Below are 20169 nucleotides of genomic sequence, written 5' to 3'. Positions count from 1 at the left end.
AAGCAGCTCTGTGACCATGCGCTTCTGTGCACGTAGGATTTTTCTCCCGTAGCCTGGAGCAGGTGCTGGGACGCGGTGGCCCCGGCCAGACCCCGCCCACCACCTGCTTTGGTGAATGCGTTTTCCCGGGGCTGGTCTCGCCCACGCGTTCTGCGCCGTCTCTGGCTGTCCTGCCACGGCGGTGGCGCTGAACAGAGACCGTCTGCCTGCAAACCGAGAATCCTCACTGCGTGGCCTTTTATAGAAGCAGTCGCTTGTTGACCTCTATCCCGGATTCCCAAAGATGGAATTAAACTTCATCCAAGGGCCTGGCTTCTCTTTCGGGCCTGTTCCCGTCTCCCTTGCCCTCTGAGGCCGGTGCTCACCCAGCAGGACCTGACAGCTGAAGGCGAGGGAAGGAGCCTGGGGAGTCTTGCCCGCCGACAGCTCCCACCCACAGTGCTGGGCTGGGGTTAGGACGCTGGTTTGGGGGACCTGGCTCTGTGACGTGGACCAAGACCCTTCATTGCCCTGAGCCTCAGTTTCCCCTCTCTACATAGGGATAGTGATTGTGGCTTCTTGGAGCACTGTCTTGTGGGCCTTTTCGCTTTCTTTTTAAAAAAATATATTTTATTGATTTTTTTTTTACAGAAAGGAAGGGAGAGGGATAGAGAGTTAGAAACATCGATGAGAGAGAATCATCGATCAGCTGCCTCTTGTACACCCCCTTCTGGGGATGTGCCTACAACCAAGGTACATGCCCTTGACCGGAATCGAACCTGGAACCTTTCAGTCCGCAGGCGGACGCTCTACCCACTGAGCCAAACCGGTTTCGATGCTTCTCGCTTTCTTGTAGGGAGGGTCCCAGGAGCAGGGAGGCGAGGGCCTCTGGCTCAGGGCGATGCTGTACACCTGCTTGGGGATTTCTGAGGCTGAACGCCTGCCCTCCTTCCCGGTGGGGCTTCCCAGAGCAGCCCCATCTTTACCTCCCAGCCTCTCTCCTGTCCCCTCCCCTCAGGGCAGCGGCAGCCAGCAGGGCGTCCGGCAGAGGGCCCTGCAGAGCCTGGAGCGGTACTTCTACCTGATCCTGTTTAACTACTATCTGCATGAGCAGGTGGGCCCGGGATGCAAGGACCCCACCCTTCCCAGGCCCCTCCAGCCTCCCACCGGTGACAGCCTTGGGGCCAACGGGGACCCCTGGGGAATTAGGGGGAGAGTTGGGGGCACATATGTTGGTTCCAGAGGAAAGCAGTGTGGGGGATGTAAGGGGAGACCCAGATGGGGGTGGTCCCTGAGAAAAGGGAGGACCTACCGCTCACCCCTGGACCCCATCTGGGTGCCCTTAGCCAGGGCTTTGGGGCCCAGAAAGATCTTGCCTTGGGCGTCCTGGTTTTTGCTCCCCACACTCTCATCCATGCCCTGGGCCATCAGGGGTGTTTCCTGGGACCCCCCCCCCCCGCCCCCACCCTGGGGCAGGCAGGGAGAGCTCGGGGTGGCCCTGTGTCCCTGAACCCCCGTCTCTCTTTGCCTTGGGCGGCAGTACCTGCTGGCCTTTGCCCTCAGCTTCAGCCGCTGGCTGTGTGCCCACCCCGAGCTGTACCGTCTGCCTGTGACGCTGAGCCCAGCGGGGCCCGTGGCCCCCGGGGACCTCATCGCCAAGGGCTCCCTGGTGAGTGGGGCTGTCTGCCTGGGGAAGGGGGTGTGGGGGGGCTGGCCTGTGGTTCCGGCGGGGCTCAGGGGAGCAGCGCCCTCACAGAGGCAAAGCGGCGACAGCCTGTGGGTGTGGGATCTTCTTGTGAGTGTGACGGGGTCGTTCTCCCTGTTCTGGCCCCTCTGCTCCGTCTCACACCGAGTGGTCTGGCTGGGCAGGGGGTCGGGAGACCCAGTTCTAAGGTCTTTGCCACCAGCCTCAGCGTCCTCATCTGGCCCGTGGGCACCGCCGGTCCCCTTGCCAGGGCAGCGACGAAGCTCTGAGTGCGAAGTGCTGCCCCCTCTTCCGCTGCCCCCCACCCCCGGGGGGGCTGGTTCGGACCCCCCCGGTGGCCGCTGTGAGAACCAGGCATGCCGCTCTGCCCACAGAGGGCGGACGATCTCGTCTCCCCCGACGCACTCAGCACCATCAAGGAGATGGATGTGGCCAACTTCCGGCGGGTGTCCCGGATGCCCATCTACGGCACAGCCCAGCCCAGCGCCAAGGTGACCACCCCGGCCGGCCGGGGTCCATTGGGGGGGTGGCGGGAGGGGAGGGGGAGCCCCTCTGCTGACCTCCCTCCTGCCCCTGCAGGCCCTGGGCAGTATCCTGGCCTACCTGACCGATGCCAAGAGGAAGCTGCAGCAGGTCGTTTGGGTCAGCCTGCGGGAGGAGGCGGTGCTGGAGTGTGACGGGCACACCCACAGCCTGCGGTGGCCGGGGCCGCCCATGACCACCGAGCAGTTGGAGGTGAGGCCCTTCCGCCTTCTGCACGCCTCTAGCCTTCTGGGGAATTGGCCTGGGAGGGTCCTTGGAAGGTCCCATGCGCCTATTGTACAGATGGAGAAACAGAGGCCCCGGAGTGTGAGGGAGTGGGTGATTCAGGGTTCCTTTCATGGCCCCCTGCCTGGCCCCGGGTCTGGTTTACGATCCCTGAGGCTCGGGAAGGGCAGGCCCGGAAGCCAGGACTGTCCTGGCCACAGCAGACTCTGGTCTTTCAGGTCTGGCCCGGAGGCTGCCTCAGTGGCCTGTGTGCCCTCTGTCCCACCTCCCTAGGACCTGGAGACCCAGCTGAAGGCCCACCTGAGCGCACCTCCCGCAGGCGCAGAGGGTCCCCGGACCCCCAGGTTCCAGACGTGCCTCACCATGCAGGAGGTCTTCAGCCAGCACCGCGGGGCCTGCCCCGGCCTCACCTACCACCGCATCCCCCTGCCAGACTTCTGTGCCCCCCGCGAGGAGGTGAGGGGCCAGGCAGGCAGGGCCGCTTCCCCTCTGGCCTGGGCCTTGGCTACGGCCACAGCTCTGCTGAGGGATCGGGAGCTGGTGCCACAGGGTTTTGGATTTGGCTCAGGTGGTTTACTCACATCCCTCCCAAGCTTGGCATTTGCATGCATGCGCGTGTGTGTGCATGTGTGTTTATTACATGCTGAAGGCGTGTATGAGGGTGAGCATGTCCGTGGTGTCTGTGGTATATGTGTGTTGGGGGGCTGGAGTGGGTGTCATGTACAATGGGTATATGTGTGTGGTGTGTGTCTCTTAATGATGTCTGTGATGGATATCTTACCTTTACTGGGGCAAGTGTGGAGAGTGTGTCTTTGAGGAAATAGGTGGTGTGTGTGTGTCTGGGCTTTGTGGAGGAGGGTGTTGTGGGATGCTGTGTCACTGAAGGGGTCTGTGTGCATGTGGCTTCTGTATGTTTGTGACCTATGTCTGTGGGTGTCTGTGTAGAGTGTGTCTTTAAGGTAGGTGGATACCTCTGTGTGGTGTGTGTGTCCAGCGTGTGTTGTGTGAGGGTCGCTGTGTGCCTGTGATACCTTGTTTGGGTGCTGTGTCTGTGTGGGTCTTTGCGGTGTGTGTAGGGGGGTCTGATAGGAGGTGTTGGGGCCTGAGTTTCCTGTCTCAGCTTTGCACTGTGTCTGGTTGTCTGTAGTTTTTCGCCCCCTGGTGGCCGTGCTCTGCAATGACCCGCTGAGGTTGGGACCTGGGTTGTAGGGTGCATCTCCGGTGGGCAGCAGAGCCGAGGGCCCATGCGTGGCCTGGGGCGCAGCACATCGGAGTGTGTGCACATGTGTGTGTTCTGCCTGGCGGACGGTGGGCAGCAGAAGCCCACATTGGAGCATGTGTCTGTTGGCTTAAATGTCCGTCCCGGTCCTGGGGTGGGGATTATGCTGTCCACGGGGCGTGACACGCTCGTGGTCTTGTGTGCACTGCAGTGAGTTGAGTGTGTGTAGACAGGTTGTGAGCCTGGCACAGAGCCTGGCATAGGGTGAGCACTCCCATTTGGGGGGTGTGCCACCCCGGGGAGTCTGTGCAGCCAGGAGCACCCACTGACTCAGACCTTGGTCTCCCCACGCAGGATTTTGACCGGCTGTTTGAGGTCCTGCGGGGCGCCCTCACCAAGGACGCAGGCGCCGGCTTCGTGTTCAGCTGCCTCAGCGGCCAGGGCCGGACCACGACGGCCATGGTGGTGGCCGTGCTCGCCTTCTGGCACGTCCGCGTACGTGAGGCCGCGCGTGGGGGCAGGGTCCGCCCAGGCAGCGTGGGCACTGGGTGCTTGCGGACACCGGCTATGCCAGGAGGGTGCAGGGGTAGAGCTGACGCCTGGTGTGTCCACGCATCCTGGGCAGAGGGCAGTGGGGGGCAGACCCCTGGCAAGGGGCTCGTGGGCTGAGGGAGAAGTGCAGCCTGAGAAGGAGTGCTCCCATCCCAGCAGCTGTCCTCCCTCAGGGCTTCCCCGAGGTGGCGGAGGAGGAACTCGTGAGTGTGCCCGATGCCAAGTTCACCAAGGGGGAGTTTGAGGTGAGCACGCCCTGTTCGGTCCCCGGGAGATGCCTGGGGGAGGCGGAGGGCACGTCTTGCTGGCAGATTGGGAGGAATTTTCAGAGCTCTTAATGCTGTTTCCTCTTCCACTTCATCGCATCAGTGCGTCTCTGTTCCCATTTCACAGGTGAGCAAACCAAGGTGTGGGCCAGCGTGGCTCTGGGGCCCTGGCAGATGACCATGGGTGATAAGGGGTCTGGATACCCCTCATCCCGCCTAACCCTATTGCTAGGTGACTGTCTGTCCTGAGGGAGACCACTGGCCACCTTCTTGTCTGGGTGGCGTTGACACCCCCCTCCTAGGCACCTGGGACCCAGCTGTGGTGGGCGACCTTGGTGCGGGGCTCTGGCCTGCCCAACCCCAACCCCATTTCAGTTCAGGACACTGGATGGACAGCCACTGACCTTTCCCATGTATTATGCACCCACCACATGCATGTCGTCTTCCTAGACACCGGGCAAGTAGGTGGCAGTGTCTCCTCTTACAGGTGGGGACGTGGAGCTCAGAGCTGGCGCGTGGCTGCCCGGTCTCAGCATTGTGGTTGGCTCCTGCCTACCTGGCCAGCCTAGCCATGCGCCCCTCCCTGCCGCCCTGCCACCCTGGCTTCCTCGCGGGTCATCAAACTCGCCAAGCTCTCTCAGCTTCTGGGCCTTTGCACACGCTGTTCCCTCACCTGGCCCTCTTCTCTCTTTATTTTTACCGATGCTCTTCTTCTTATGTTTTTGTTGTGGTAAAAATACATAGCACAGAATTTACCATTTTAACCATTTTTAAGTGCACAATTCTGTGGCCTTAAGTATGTTCTCCTTGTTGCACAACCATCATCACCATCCAGAGCTTTTTCTTTTCCTTTCTTTCTTTCTTCTTCTTCTTCTTCTTTTTTTTTTTTTTAAATATACTTTATTGATTTTTTACAGAGAGGAAGAGAGAGGGATAGAGAGTTAGAAACATTGATGAGAGAGAATCATCGATCAGCTGCCTCTTGCACACCCCCTACTGGGGATGTGCCCGCAACCAAGGTACATGCCCTTGACCGGAATTGAACCCAGTACCTTTCAGTCTGCAGGCCAACACTCTATCCACTGAGCCAAACCGGTTTTGGCCCATCCAGAGTTTTTCATCATCCCAAATGGATTAGCCATCCAACAGTCACTCCCCATCCTCCTTCCCCCCAGTTCCTGGTGACCACTGTTCTATTTTCTGTCTCTGAATTTGACTGTCCAATGTGCTGCATATGAGTAGAATCATTTGTAATCCAGCACTTCATAGTAAGCGTTTGTCATTTTGTGTCTGTGTAGTCCACTTAGGATAATGACTTCAAGGTTCCTTCATGTTGAGCATGTATTAGAATTTCCTTCCTTTTAAAGGCTGACAAATATTCCACTAGATGCCTATACCGTATTTTGTTTATCCACCACCTTTTGGCTGCTGTGGATAATGCTTCCATGAGCATGGGTGTACCGTTATCTGAGTCTGCTGTCAGTTCCATAAGCAGAATTGCTGGGCCGTATGGTAACTGTATGTTTAACTTTTGAGGAACTGCCATCCTGTTTTCCACAGTAGCTACACCATTCTACATTTCCACCTGCAGGATGCAAGGGTTCCAGTTTCTCCACACCCTTGCTAACACGTCATTTTCTGTTTTGTTTTGTTTTTTAAATAATATCCATCCTAGTGAGTCTGAAGTGGCATAGCATTGTGGTTTTGATGGGCATTTCTCTAATAATTACTGGTGTTGAGCATCTTTCATGTGCCATTAGGCTATTTGTATATCTTCGTGGGGAAATGTCTGTCAAGTTCTTTGCCTGTTTTTGACTTGAGTTGTTTTGTTGTTGAGATGTAGGAATTCTTTTTATGTTCTAGATATCAATCCCTTATCAGCTATGTGATTTGTGTTTCCTTCCATTCTGTGGATTGCCTTTTTACACTGCTGATAGTGTCCCTTTTTGCTAACGTTTTAAAATTTAATGTTCAGTTTGTCTATCTTTTCTTTTGTTGCCTCATGCTTATGTTGTCATATTCAGGAAGTCATTGTCAAATGCAGTGTCCTGAAGATTTTCCTCTGTTTTCTTCTAAGAGTTTTATAGTTTTAGCTCTTAGATTTGAGTCCATTCTGAGTTAATGTTTGCATATGGGGAAGCTGGGGGTTCAGGTTCATTCCTTGGCACGTGGACATTCAGTTTTCCCAGCACCATTTGTGGAAAAGAATGTCCTTTCCCCACCGGATGGTCTTGCATCCTGGTCAATAGTCATTTGATCATATCCGTGAGAGTTTATTTCCAAGCCGAATCCTTAGTCTTCATGTCAGTCAGATGTGATACTTAGATCTCTTTTTACGCACCCCCAGCATTTTGCTAAGAGCTGTGTGCACTCTCTTATTCACCCTTTACAGCCCCCAAGAGTTAGTGCCCTTGCAACTCTCAATTGACAGGTGAGAAAACTGAGGCACAGGGAGCTAGGCTCATCACCCCCTAGGCCATATCAGAGAGGTGATGGGGCTGGGGCACAAGCCAGGGAGTGGACCTCAGAACCTGTGTTCCAAAGTTATTTGACCCAAAGATGCCCCCAACCCCCTGTCCTCACCCATCCCAAGACATTTCCCTGTCTAAACCAGCTTCCTTTGCAATTAGTTTGGGCCTATTGAGCCCACAGCCTGGCAGGGAGCATCACATATGATGTGAAGAGGGCTGGAATAGGCCTTGATTCTGAGGCTGAGGGCGCAACTGGGGGAGCCCAGGAGGGCTCCGTGGAGGAGGTGACATTAGAGTACATTTCAGAAAGATGAGTGAGTTCGTGGGTGAGGAGGATTAGTGTGCAGAGGAGATCAAGTGTGCAAAAGTGCGAGTCTGGAAAGAACAGGGGCTGTTTAAGGCTGCAATTGGCAAGCATGAAGGTACTGGGGCTGAGGTGGGAGGGCCTAGATTGTGAGGACTCTGAAGGGCTACACTAAGTGCTTGACCCTGACCTTGAGGCTAGCATGGAGGCAGAGGAGGTCATGGTCGTTGGGTGGGGGCTTAGTTGTGTGGAGCAGGGAGTGGAGAGGAGAGGCAGGGCCTGAGTGAGGAGAGGAGAGGGGCTGGGGGACCAGCAGGGGAAGCTCAGCTCTAATAGGTAGGTCTTGGGGCAAGAAAGGCACCCAGGATGAGCGTGGGTTTCTGGCTGGCAGTGGTGACAGCCAAGGAGATGAAGAATTCCTGGGGAGGAGCAATGTAGGGGAGAGGCTAGGAGTTCCCTTCATTGATTTGAAAAAACTGCAGCTTCTTCCCAGTTACATTTGCATATGGGGAAGCTGGGGGTTTAGGTTCATTCCTTGGCACGTGGACATTCACGTTCCCCGAGAGGAGGCGGGGCTGCCACCGTGGGGTGAAAGGCGATGGAGACTGGGATTGGCGCTGGCTGTGGGGGTGCCTGATCCACAGAGTTACCAGGGGGATGACTAGGGGGAAGAGCCCTACCCTACAGAGGGGCCTTCAGAGGCCTCAGTTTCCCTAGGAGTAAAGGGGGTTTGCATCAGATGAGAGGGACTCATGCTGGGTTCCCCGTACTTGGGTGTCCCCGAAATGCCTGTGGCCTCTGCTGGTGGTGGTGATCAGAGCCAGCGGGGCGCCGACATAGGCTCATCGCCTGCCTTGCCTGCATCCTCACCGCCTGTGCACACAGCTGTCTGTTCTGTAGATAAGAGTCTGGAGAAGGGTTTTTTGAAACAAGGTTTCTACCGCCTAGGAAAGCAACCACCTTGGGAGCCCTGGCCTCAGAGGTATCAGGAGCCCCTGTCGCAGCCCCATCTGAGAACTGGGGTCCGGGCCTGAGCCTTGAGGCCAGTGGCCCTGGTGTGGGGTGAGGCTGCTGTTGAGGGTGAGGCCCCCCCTTCCCGGCCCCTTGTCTTCTCTCTGCTCAGCCCCCTCCTCTGGCGCAGGTGGTGATGAAGGTGGTGCAGCTGCTGCCCGACGGGCACCGCGTGAAGAAGGAGGTGGACGCGGCGCTGGACATCGTCAGCGAGACCATGACGCCCATGCACTACCACCTGCGGGAGATCATCATCTGCACCTTCCGCCAGGTGAGGCGGGACCGGCTAGGCGTCCCTGGGGACCCTCTTGGGCTCCGGGCCTCACCACCACCTGCTGGAAACGGAGGTGACCCCTGAAATGGAAACACGCCCGGCTCCCCCCCCCCCCCCCCCCCCCGTTTGATTCTGGAGCACGTGGTGGAGTGTGTGCAGGGGAGCAGGTCAGAGGGCTCAGCCGGTGGGCCTGGCAAGTATGTGGCCAACCAGCACGGAACCCTGTCTGTCTGCCCAGGTTCCCACAGGGTGCCAGACACCAGCCCTTCTGCCTCTGTCAGGGGGCCCCGGGGCAGACGGGGCCATCTGTGGTCCTGGGGCGGCTGTTAGATAAGCGGCAGGGCAGCAGTTAACAGCTGACACCGTGGAGGGACTGGGCAGTAAGTCAGAAGGTTTCCGTAAAGGTCCAGATACATGTAGAAATTCAGATTCCCAGCCTGTTTAGGAAAATGGTGCCCCCTTGGTGGCCATGGTCCCCAGTGCACTGTCACACATGGCCCTCCCGGCCCCGTCACGTGACCCGCCCGGCAGCCCTGGGCATTGGACTTCGTGGCACACGGAGCGGCCTATTCCGTGCTCCTCCGGTCCCATCAGTTGGTTGGCTGCTGGGGCAGCGGTGGTGCTGGGTCAGGAAGGGGCAGCGGTGGGGGCACCGGGGGCTTCAAGAAGTGAGTGGGCGTCTCCTTGGTGCCAGCCTTGTGCTGTCTGCTGCTGGCCAGCAATCCCCAAGGGCAGCGTCTGCCTGTGGCCCCTGCGAGAAGGGGCCGCTCCAAGCCAGCGTCACGCTCTGCCTGCACCGGGCACCCCCTGGTGAAATGGCTGATCCATGCCAACCTTAGCGCGGGGTCATGGGTGGGTGCTTGGCTGGGGCAGGCGATGCTCAAGGTCAGAAGTCAGTTGGAAGAGCTGCCAGATGTGGAGGAGGTGGCTAAGGAGTTTCAGAAAATGGACTTTCCTGACCTTTGGAAGATGGACTATTTTCCCCAAGGCCCCAGCCAGCTTGTATCTGTTTCTCTGGGGCCTTCACAGGGGTGTGGATGCGGCCACTGGGTGGCAGCCATGTGCTGAGATACTGAGCTCCTCTGGCTTTCAGAGGACACGGAGGGGGCCTAGCACAGAGGGGGCCGAGGACCTGAGCTTCCGGTTCTCTCTGTAGCTGGAAGCTCAAGGAGTTAGAAGGGAAGCCTAGCCCTGCTTCAAAGCATCAGAGGCTCCCTCCCCACACCCCTCCTTAGGCATTCTGGGTATCTCACCCCACCCCACCTCCAAAGGGGATCACCCTCCCCTCCTGAGCTCTGCACCCACGGGTGTCCGTTGCGAGGCACACAAGGTGGAGCAGGGAGCACTAAGGGGAGAGAGGAGAGGGCCCACGGAACTGATCTGGAACAGTCCCAGCATCATAGGAGCTGGGGAAGGCCCTTCTGGCAGGAGGGGCTCATGGGCAGAAGCCAGGAGGCCGAATGGCGCGAAGTACCCTGTTTCCCTGAAAATAAGACAGCGTCTTATATTAATTTTTGCTCCCAAAGATGCGCTAGGTCTTATTTTCAGGGGATGTCTTATTTTTTCCATGAAGAAGAATATGGTACACATTTATTGTTAAATGAAAATAAAGGAAATTTATTACCTGTATACGGTACGGTAGTACAGTAATTGTCAACACAAACCAGACAAACTGTGAATCCTACAGTATCAAGAATTTACTCATTTATTCAGTGACAATCATGTCATCATCTTCTGGAACATCATCATAACAATCCAATTCCTGAATTTCCTGGTGAATTTCTTGTAACTCCATTTCTTTCAGAATCAGTGGACCAAATCTCTCATGTTTAGCCTAGGGGGGGGCCTTATTTTCAGGGGAAACCTGTAAGTAGGTCTTATTTTCGGAGGATGTCTTATTTTCGGGGAAACACGGTAGGTGTGGAGGCAGTGGAGGTGCTTTGGAGCCTGTGAGCACCGTGGTGTTGGGAGCTCTCAGATGATGTTGGGTGGGTAAGGCGAGGGAAGGGTGGTGTGGCTGGGGCGATGGTTAGCAGTGGATGCTCCTGCTGCCTTTGGATTGTGGAGTGTTTCAGGGAGGAGGCAGGAAGAAGAGCCAGTGGAGGGCCCTTCCCCCTCCCCACCACGTCCACCAGCCCCCTATTCCAAATGCCAGGATGGTGCTGTCCTGTGCCATGGGAGGATGGTGGTGGTCATGGCTGTGGGTGGTGATACAGAAGCAGGATGTAGCGTTATTTCTCAGTGCGCCCACCAGGTGGCCCCGGCGAGCTGAACTTGCGCCATGCTGAAGAAGGCATGGCCCTCAGACACCTAACATAGTCTTCACCTGGCTATGTGATAGATTCACCTGGGAGCTTTCAAAAAACACCCTTCACTGAACTCCATCCCCGGAGAGTCCGATTTAGTTGGTCTGCTTGGGGCCCAGAGGATGGGTCTTTTACAAAAAATTTCTCTTGGGGATTCCAGTATATGGGCAAGGTCGAGGACACCAGATCCTCTCAGCAGGAGTCCCCTGCTTCAGTGAACGCCGGGATCCTCCAGAGACGTGTTAGAAAGCATGTTGCTGTACCCCAGCGGGGTCTCAGGTTCTGTAGGGCTGGATGTCTATGTGATGCTGGTGCTCCTGGTCAGGCACAGTCCTTGTCCCCCTCTGCAGGGAAGAAGCTGGGATTTTTTCTATGTTGAATGTGTAAATCCGTTTCGGGAGTTTGGGGGACAACAGTCACTTTTCTGATTCATGAACGTGAGATTTCCCCCATTTATTTAGGTCTTCTTTCATGGCCGGCATGTTTTATAGCTCCCGGAGTGTAAGTTTTACACTTCCTTTGTTAATTTTACTCCTACTTTATTGTACTTACGCTATGGTGGATAGAATTGATTTTCCTTATTTCATGTGCTAGTATGTTCATTGCTATGGTATGGGAATACAATTAATAACTGTATATTGATCTAGCTTGCAACCTTGCTAAACTTGTTTATTAGTTGTAATTCTTGTTTGTTTTGGTGAATTCCTTAGAATTTTCTGTCTACGAGATCATGTCACCTACAAAGGTGGTTTTACTACTTTCTTTCCAATATTTTTTTATTTATGTATTTATTTATTTAAAATAGGTTTTTTCTTGATTTTAGAGAGAGAGCAAGGGAGAGGGAGAGGGAGAGAAAAACATCTGGTGACTGCCCCCTACACAGCCCCTACTGGGGATCAAGCCCAGAACCCGGGCATGTGCCCTGACTGGGAATCCGGCGGTGCCGTGTGTTACCTGGGTTGATGCTCCCTTAACTGAGCCGCATTGGCCAGGCTGGGTGCCTTTTACCTAATTTTCTTGTCTAACTGCCCTGGCAAGATCTTCCCGTACAATGTTGAGCAAAAGTAGGGAGAGCAGACACCCTCTTTTTGTCCCTGATCTTGGAGAGAAAGCTTTTAGTCTGTCACTCTTAAGTATGATGCTAACTGTGGGTTTCTTAGTTTGAGTGTTTTTGACTTTTTAGTCCTCACCGGAGGATATGTTTTGTTGATTTTTAGAAAAAGAGAGAAAGAGAGAGGAGGGGGGAAACATCAATGTGAGAGAAACATCAGTTGACTGCCTCTCGTGTGCTCTCTGACCAGGAATCGAACCCACGACCTTTTGGTGCCTGGATGGTGCTCCAACCAACGGAGCCACCCGGCCAGGGCTTGAGTGTGTTTTTTATTTTATTTTATTTGTTTTTTTATGAGTCGATGTAAAGTATTTAAAAAATACTTTTCTATGTCTCTTCTTATGATTATATGGTTTTTGCCCTTTATTCTATTGCTAGAGTGTATTGTGTTAGTTGGTTTTTGGATTTTAAACCAACCTAGCATTCCTGGGATAAATCCTACTTGGTCATGGTTAATGATCTTTATATGTTTTCTGCATTTGGTTTGTTGCAGCGTTTTTGCATCGGACACATGAGAGACATTGATCTGTAGTTTTTTTTTGTTTTTCCCCCTCTTATGGTGCCTTTGTTTGGTTGGTGTTAGGATGGTAGCATGTCACCCTCTCACTCACCCAGGACAGGGACGGAGGCATGTGAGGATGTGAGGTTATCACAAGTGTGCAGTCAGCTTGGGCTGGCATAACCAAGTACCGCGGGCTGCGTGGCCGAAACCACCACAGAATTCTATTTTCTCACGGTTCAGGAGGCTGAAAAGTCCAAGATCAAGGTGCTGGCGGACTCAGTTTCTAGTGAGGACCCCCCCTGGCCTGAGTGCGCTGCCTTCTCGCCGTGTCCTCACGCCTTTCTCAGGCGTGCATGTGGACAGAGAGAGGCGAAGGGGAGGGGGTGGGGCTCTCTGGGATCTCTTACTTTATGTTTTAAAATATATTTTTATTGCCGAAACCGGTTTGGCTCAGTGATAGAGGGTCGGTCTGCGGACTGAAAGGTCCTGGGTTCGATTCCGGTCAGGGGCATGTATGTTGGTTGCGGGCACATTCCCGGTAGGGGGGTGTGCAAGAGGCAGCTGGTCGATGTTTCCCTCTCATCGACGTTTCTAGCTCTCTATCTTTATCCTTTTGTCTCTCTGTTAAAAATCAATAATATATATTTTCATTGACTTCAGAGAGGAAGGGAGAGGGGGAGAGAGAGAGAGAAATATCAGTGAGAGAGAACCATTGATTGGCTGCCTCCTGCACACTCGCCACTGGGGATGGAGCCTGAAACCCAGGAATCAAACCCATGATCTCTGCGTTCGTGGGTTGATGCTCACTTACTGAGCCACACTGGCCAGGCCTGTTCCCTCCATTTTTGCATTTGAGGAAGGGAGACCCTTGTGCTTGCCCAAGACCACACAGCTAGTGGGTGGCAGGAGGAGAGAGAGCCGCCAGACCCCGACCCCCACAGAGGCCCTCCTCACCTGCCACACTGCCTCCCCGGGAGTGGGTTAGACTCCGATGATCAGGTCTGGATGGAACGGGCTCACCCAGCGCGCAGTCGGCAGTGGGCCCTGGACAGGCCGGCCCCCGTGGGTGCCGGGCAGACTGCAGGTTGGAGAGGCCGGAAATGCCAGTGCCCTGGCCACCATTCCCGGGCCCCTTCTATTTCAGGGTTCAGTCCCAGAGGACCAGGAGGTCTTGCCCGCCGCACCACAGCTAATGACAGCCTGGCCTGCCAGGCCATTTAAAAACAGCTCCACTATTTTTACCGGCAGGAGGTGGCTGGCCCGGCCTCCTCCCCAGGCAGGGCCAACACGGGTGATTTTAAGGAAGCCAGGGCCTCGGTAGGAAGACGGCTCATTCCTCAAATCACAGACTTCGATGGGGCAGGATGTGCCCACGGAACCTTCCGGGGAGTGTCCAGGCGTCATCTGTAGCCGGTGGGCGGCGTTTAGAGAGAATTCTACCCTGCCTTGCCAGGGGGCTCAGGAGGAATCGCTCAGCCTCTCCACCATGGCTACTGTGCAGACCCGAGCCTCAGGGGGGTCTCGGCCGCAGGCAGCCTCCCCATGGGAGTGGGGGAGGGGGCTGGGGTGGGGGCATTGAGAGGACGGCTGGTGTGGCCTGTCCGGGAGCCGCGCTGAGTTGGGACATTTCTTCTCGCTGTTTCTTTGGGAGGAGTTCACAGTGGCTTTTCTCCGGTGGGACCGCTGATGACTGCCTTTCCTTCTAAGGAAGTGGTTTCACACGGGCCCCGGGCCCCGGGCCTCCGGATGGAGCTTGGGGAGCAGCATCAGGGATGGGGTGAAGCCCTGTGGCGCGGCTGGTGGTAGCCATCTGTGGCGGCCAGAGCTGCTCTGTAGCTGGCCACGGCGTGTATTTAGGTCAGATCCTTTTGTTCTCAGTCCACGGCCTTGTTCTAAACAAAGTTGGTTGATGGTTTAAAGCAATAGGTACCCTGATCTATCTCCCAGCAGTAGCCCTGGGCCATTCCCAACCTCAGATCCCCAGAAGCCTTCACTGCCCCTTCGGCTGAGGGTTCAGGCTCGGCCTGGCCCTGGGTGTGCCTCCATCCTCCCCCTCCCCGCTGCTCTGAGCTCCTCCCTCTGTCTGCCTGGAGATACCTGCCTCTTTAACACCTTTTCTCCCCCTCACAGGGCACCTTCCTGCCCCCTCCTAACCCACCTCAAGCACCACCTTTTCTTGGATGCCCTCCCCAGTCTAGCTGCCTGCCCTGCCTTCATCCCATGACCTGGCCCCTCTGTCTCCTGCCCCCCTCTCCCCTCACCCCAAACACCTCCACCCGCGTCTCTGTGGGCAGGGCCTGGGCATGGGCCGTTGCCCTGCCTCCTGTTCCATGGACGAACGGACCTGTGGGGCTCTCCATGGTTTCCCGGTGCTTCCTCGTACCTTACGTGAGCAATCCCACCTCCTGGGGGCGCTGAGAGTTTAGGTGGCAGAACCAGGCCGAGAACCCAGCCCATGTCTCCTGGGAAGTCCCAGCCCTGGCTGTCCCGGGCCCTGCCCCTGCCCACCTTCCCCGAGGCCTGTGGGCAGTGGGTCGGTCACCGTCCACTCACGCAGCCCGGATCGGAGACGGCAGAGGCCCGAAGGCTGGGTTCTCTGAGGCAGAGGTGGGAGGCGGGGGCCCTGTAGCTCCTGGTTTGTAGGACTGTGGCCGAATCATGTCTGGGGGGAGGGGGACGGCACCTGGGAACCTTCCTGCAGCAGCTGGAGGCTGACCGGGAGGCTGGAGTGTGTGTGTGTGTGTGTGTGTGTGTGTGTGTGTGTGTGTGTGAGAGAGAGAGAGAGAGAGAGAGAGAGAGAGAGAGAGAGAGAGAGAGAGCGAGCATGAGCCCGAGGGGATGGCCCCTGGAGTGGAGATAGCCTGGTGTGAGACGGGGTTGGGTGCAGAGAGGCATGGCGGTGTCTTCAGGGTGGACAGCACCCTGTGGTGGGGGAGGGCACAGCAGGAGTGGGCAGAGAGACCCTGTCGGGGAGCTGGGCCTGGCCCGGCCTGGCCTGCCGTGACCCCTGCACGGGGAAGAACCTCGAGAGGCCCCGGCCTCCTGCATTCGTCCCCAGGCGTCTGTGTTAACAGGTCCCACCCAAACCTTCATGCGCCCGGAGCTAGGCCATGTGCTCCCTCTGAGCCCCCGAGGGAGGGCGGGGTCCAGGCTGTGTCCGCAGTTAGGGCCCGAGAGCGTAGCCGTGCTGACCACTGTCCGGCCACCGATCAGAGATCAGAGATGGTGGGGGAGGGGGCCTGACAGAGCGTTCCCACGGCAGCCTGTCCTGTCCTCGCCCTCAGAACAGGACCGTGGTGACCATCTCAGTGAGGAAGTGGGATGACCTGTCCACACTTTCCCCGGAGGAAGTGGGTTTCGGACGCCCTTGGCCTTGCTGTCTGAATCCCTTCCTCCCATCTCCCCCTGGTGCTGAGGGTGTGAATGTGTGTGTGTGTGCGTGTATGTGAGTATCTGTCTGTGTGGTGTGAGCGTACATGGTGTGTGAGAGGGTATGAGCGTGTGGGGTGTGTGTATCTGCATGTGTGTGTGGTATGATATGTGTGTGGTGTGTGTGTGGTGTGTACGGGGTGTGTATGTGTGTGGTATGAGTGAGTTTGTAGTGTGAGTGTGTGGTGTGTATGGGGTGTGTGTGTGTGTATGGTGTAAGTGTGTGAGGTGTGTATGTGATATGATATGTGTGTGGTGTGTATGTGTGTGGTGTGTAGTGTGAGTGGTATGTGTGGTGTGAGTGAAGTTTATATGTGGTGTGAATGTGTAGTGTGTATGGTGTGTGTGGTGTGAGTGAGTGTGTGTATTATGGTGTGTGTATATGGGGTGTGCATGTGTGGTGTGAGTGTGTGGTGTGTGGTGTGAGTGTATGGTGAGTGGTGTGTGTGGTATGAGTGTGTGTGAGTGGTGTGCATGAGTGTGTGGTATGAGTGTGGTGTGAGTGTGTGTGGTGCACGTGTGTTGGGTGGGGAGGACCTGTGCTGACCCCCGCCTGGCGCCCTCTGCAGGTGAAGGCAGCCAAGTCGGAGCAGGAGGCCCGGAGGCTGCAGCTGCGGAGCCTGCAGTACCTGGAGCGCTATGTCTACCTGGTGCTCTTCAACGCCTACCTCCACCTGGAGAGGGCGGACTCCTGGCCCAGGCCTTTCAGCGCCTGGATGCGGGAGGTGAGAGGGGGCAGGCGAGAGAGGCGGGAAGTAAGAGAAGGGGAGGTGAGGGGGGAGTGAGAGAGGGGGGGCGAGAGGGGGGTGAGGTGAGAGAGGGGGGAGGTGAGAGAGGCAGACTGAGGCTGCCTGGAGAGGCCCCTGTGGGTGGGAAGCCTTCTCATCTCTCTTCTATTTGGCTGAGATTTTGTCTCGTTTGACCTGGGGTCGCCAGCAGGGTGTCTGCACTTGGCAGGCAGTAAGTATGAAGAGTGACCGAGTGCATGAGGAGGCAGGGGGGGACCAGGTGTGTGGTAAGGCGGGCCCTGCTCTGTGTGTCCCCAAGGCAGCCTTGCCTGGCCTCTTCATGCCCACTCTGTGCTCAGCCCGCACCCACTCTGCAAAGCGCAAGGTGCATGGAGGCTCAGCCCCTGCCGCCTGCCGGGGCGATCCTGGGCAAGTTAGTTAACCCCGTTAATCTGCTGCCTCGATATTACAATGGACACACGTTGCGACTGTGGCACCACCTCAGAGAGGGGTGGTGAGGGCTCCCTCTGCCAGGCGCTGGGCCAGCGGGTGACTCACAGGGGACTGATGCTCTCCCATCTGTGAGGAGCGCGGAGCACATGGCGAGTCTGGGGCCCAGGTTGCCTCCTGCCAGCTCAGCACTCTGGCTGGGTCCCTCCCAGCGAACTGCACATGTTTGCAATAAAAAATATATATATATTTTATTGATATTTCACAGAGAGGTAAAGAGAGGGATAGAGAGTTAGAAACATCGATGATGCCGAAACCAGTTTGGCTCAGTGGATAGAGCATCAGTCTGCAGACTGAAAGGTCCCAGATTCGATTCCGGTCAAGGGCATGTACCTTGGTTGCGGGCACATCCCCAGTAGGGGGTGTGCAAGAGGCAGCTGATCGATGATTCTATCTCATTGATGTTTCTAACTCTCTATACCTCTGTCTTCCTCTCTGTAAAAAATCAATAAAATATATTTAAAAAAGAAAAAGAAAAAGAAAGAAACGTCAGTGAGAGAGAAACATCAATCAGCTGCCTCCTGCACACACACTCCCCCCCCCACCCCCCACTGGGGATGTGCCCACGACAAGGTACATGCCCTTGACCGGAATCGAACCTGGGACCCTTCAGTTCGCAGGCCGATGCTCTATCCACTGAGCCAAACCGGTTTCGGCACGTCTGCGTTTTGTGGCGAGGTGGCAGCTCGGCTCCAGAGAGGGAAGGAAGGCACGAAGGGGGACACCCTCCCTCCCTGGAGTGCAGCCCCATCTCCTCTGTCCTCCCCAGGTGGCTGCGAAGGCCGGGCTCTATGACATCCTCAACCAGCTGGGCTTCCCCGAGCTCCAGGGCGCGGAGGACCTGCCCTTCTCCGGGCTGCGCTGCCGGTGGCAGGAGCAGAGCCACAGCCTGGAGCCCTTCGCCGCCGGGGACTTCCTGTAGGACCGATCCCCTGCCCGGCCCCTCCCTCGGGGCCCCTCGGAGGCTGGGGTGCCCTCACTGAAGTGGCCCTGAGCGGACAGTGCCCCAGCTTCCGAGAGACGGGGCTGGGTGGGACCCGCTTTGCGAAAGGGCTTTTTACAGGACAGTGAACGCGCAGCCCTACACGTGAGTGACAGTCTGACAACAGCCTCGGGAGGGCCAGTGCAGACCCTGCAGCCCTGCAAGCAGCTCCCTCCCCAAGTTGCCAAACAAAGCTACTTGCCATGGCCACTGCCCTCCTCTCCCTTCCCCTCTCCTTCCCTTTCCCTCCTTTCCCCTCCCCTTCCCTAGCAGGTCGGGCGGCCCCTGCCCAGAGCAGCGGCCAGGGTTGGTTTCCTGTCATTCCTTCATTGCTCTCCCTCTGGCTTCCCCGCTTCAGCCGCCTGGCACTGCCCTCGGGGCCCCTGGCTCCCTGGGGAGTGGACAGCCCCCTGGGTGGCTTTGTGACTTCAAAGGCAGCTTTTCTTCGTTTTCTGGCGTCTCCTGCCCGTCTCCGACCTGGAGACTTCAAGAAGTTCAACCGCATGGCGTGGTGGGCGCTGCAGGGGCCTCGGTCTCTCATTACCCGCTGCCCCTCTGGGGGGCTGGCAGGACTGTGGAGTTTGCTAAGCAGCTGGAAACACCAGGGAGTCCCTCTCAGGGGAAGAAGGAGCTTCCGGAAGGTGGAATGAGCCAGCTCCATTTGCCCGGGAGCCTGGTGGGAGGTGCTGAGGGAGCCACAGCACCCAGCCTTGGGCCCTTGGCACCTCCTCCGGCCGCCAGCCCAGGGTGGCCCGTGCCCCGCCCGCCCGCTGCTGCAGGGACCCTCGGGTGCGGCGACCTGGGCCTTGAGCCAGCCGTGGAGCGTGAGCGTGGGCTAAGGGGGGCCCGAGGGGCCCCCTGGATTGCAGACCATTCTTGCCGAGGACCCCTGAGCCGCCTTCCAGGGGGAGCGGAAGGGGCCACGCACTGCCGACCTGGAGCGTCTGCTGTGTCCGGAGAGCGGAAGCTGCTCAGAAGAGGCAGGGGAGGCAGGGTGTGGAGCTGAGCCTTGCAGCCCTTCCTCTGGGGCCGGGGCTGTGGACACCCCGGGCTGACCAGCGGGGAGGCTGTGCGCCTGGCCTGGTCGCCGGGGCCCGCGGGGCCTGTCCGTGGCTGCCTACATGCTCTCCTCCGGAAGGACAGGCGGCTGTGTGCCTGGCCACGGCGTCTGGAGAGGGGGGAAGAGGCTGAAGTGGTTCGTGTCCACCTCGTATTGGGAAGTGTTTGACCCTCCAGGCTGATTTCTTTTTTTTGCAAAACTACTGTATGTCTTCTGTTCACTACCTTTCCAGATGGGTTGTTTTTGTTTTTGTTATTTTTGCATGGGTTGAAAAGTTTTAGTTTCTCTGCAGATTCGGTCTAGGGGAGGGGTCGGAGAGCCGGACTGAGCTGGGCGGGAGCCTGTGTGTTCTCGCGGCCGGCCCTGACTCTCAGCTGTGCTGGGACCACTCGCCGGGCCCGTCACCATCTGCCAATGGGAGAATAATACTTGCCTACCTACCTCACAGGGGTGTTGTGAGGATTCATTTGTGACTTCTTTTTTTGTACAGAGCTTTTGAGCATTAAAAACAGCTAAATGTGACGTGCGCCTGGCTGCTGACTTGTCCTTAGTGTGGGCGGGTGTTGTAGAACTGATGATGCGTGCTGGGGTCCCTGCTCCCCCAGAGTAAGGGCAAGTGGGTGGGGTGCGTGGAGAGCATCTACTCTGTGGGGTCCCCAACCTCAGAAAAGGTGGCTTTTGTTTCTAGTGACCCCTTTCCTTCTTTCACTTCCCAAGTGTGCCTTCCCATGTCACTCAGGATGCCCAGAGCTGTCCTGCCGAGCCCTTCCTGGAAGAAAGCATCATCACAGGAGAATTCATACTAAAGTGTGAAGGACTGCTATATCCAGGGAAATGAGACAAGGTGGAATTTCAGGGGCTGTGAAGGAGGGTGGACCTCAGCCTCCATTCTCTCCCCCTTCCAGGTTCTGCTAGCCCTGCAGGGCCTGGGTGCATGGACATTTGCACTGGGCAATGAGTGTGTAAAGAGGCAGCAGCGGGAGTGAGGCAGA

The 20169-nt window shown here is 56.9% G+C and overlaps 1 protein-coding gene across 5 annotated transcripts in view; it reads left to right on the top strand.

Moving 5' to 3' along the window:
- PALD1 (phosphatase domain containing paladin 1) overlaps positions 1 to 18348 on the top strand; it is a 62593-nt gene extending 44245 nt beyond the window's left edge. For all 5 annotated transcript variants that reach the window (XM_036438228.2, XM_045581762.1, XM_036438227.2 and 2 more), the window contains 10 exons: positions 998 to 1093; positions 1520 to 1648; positions 2059 to 2175; positions 2264 to 2419; positions 2726 to 2908; positions 4026 to 4166; positions 4397 to 4468; positions 8406 to 8546; positions 16467 to 16622; positions 17905 to 18348. In XM_036438228.2, coding sequence (XP_036294121.1) covers positions 998 to 1093; positions 1520 to 1648; positions 2059 to 2175; positions 2264 to 2419; positions 2726 to 2908; positions 4026 to 4166; positions 4397 to 4468; positions 8406 to 8546; positions 16467 to 16622; positions 17905 to 18057 — 1344 coding nt within the window. In that variant the 3' untranslated portion in view covers positions 18058 to 18348. The remainder of the gene's footprint in view (positions 1 to 997; positions 1094 to 1519; positions 1649 to 2058; positions 2176 to 2263; positions 2420 to 2725; positions 2909 to 4025; positions 4167 to 4396; positions 4469 to 8405; positions 8547 to 16466; positions 16623 to 17904) is intronic.
- Positions 18349 to 20169: the final 1821 nt, after the last annotated feature.

The sequence above is a fragment of the Pipistrellus kuhlii genome, unplaced genomic scaffold (genome assembly GCF_014108245.1).
Source record: "Pipistrellus kuhlii isolate mPipKuh1 unplaced genomic scaffold, mPipKuh1.p scaffold_m20_p_15, whole genome shotgun sequence".
Taxonomy (NCBI): Eukaryota; Metazoa; Chordata; class Mammalia; order Chiroptera; family Vespertilionidae; genus Pipistrellus; species Pipistrellus kuhlii.
Note: the sequence above shows the minus strand (reverse complement) of the source record. Positions and strands in the feature narration are given on the sequence as shown.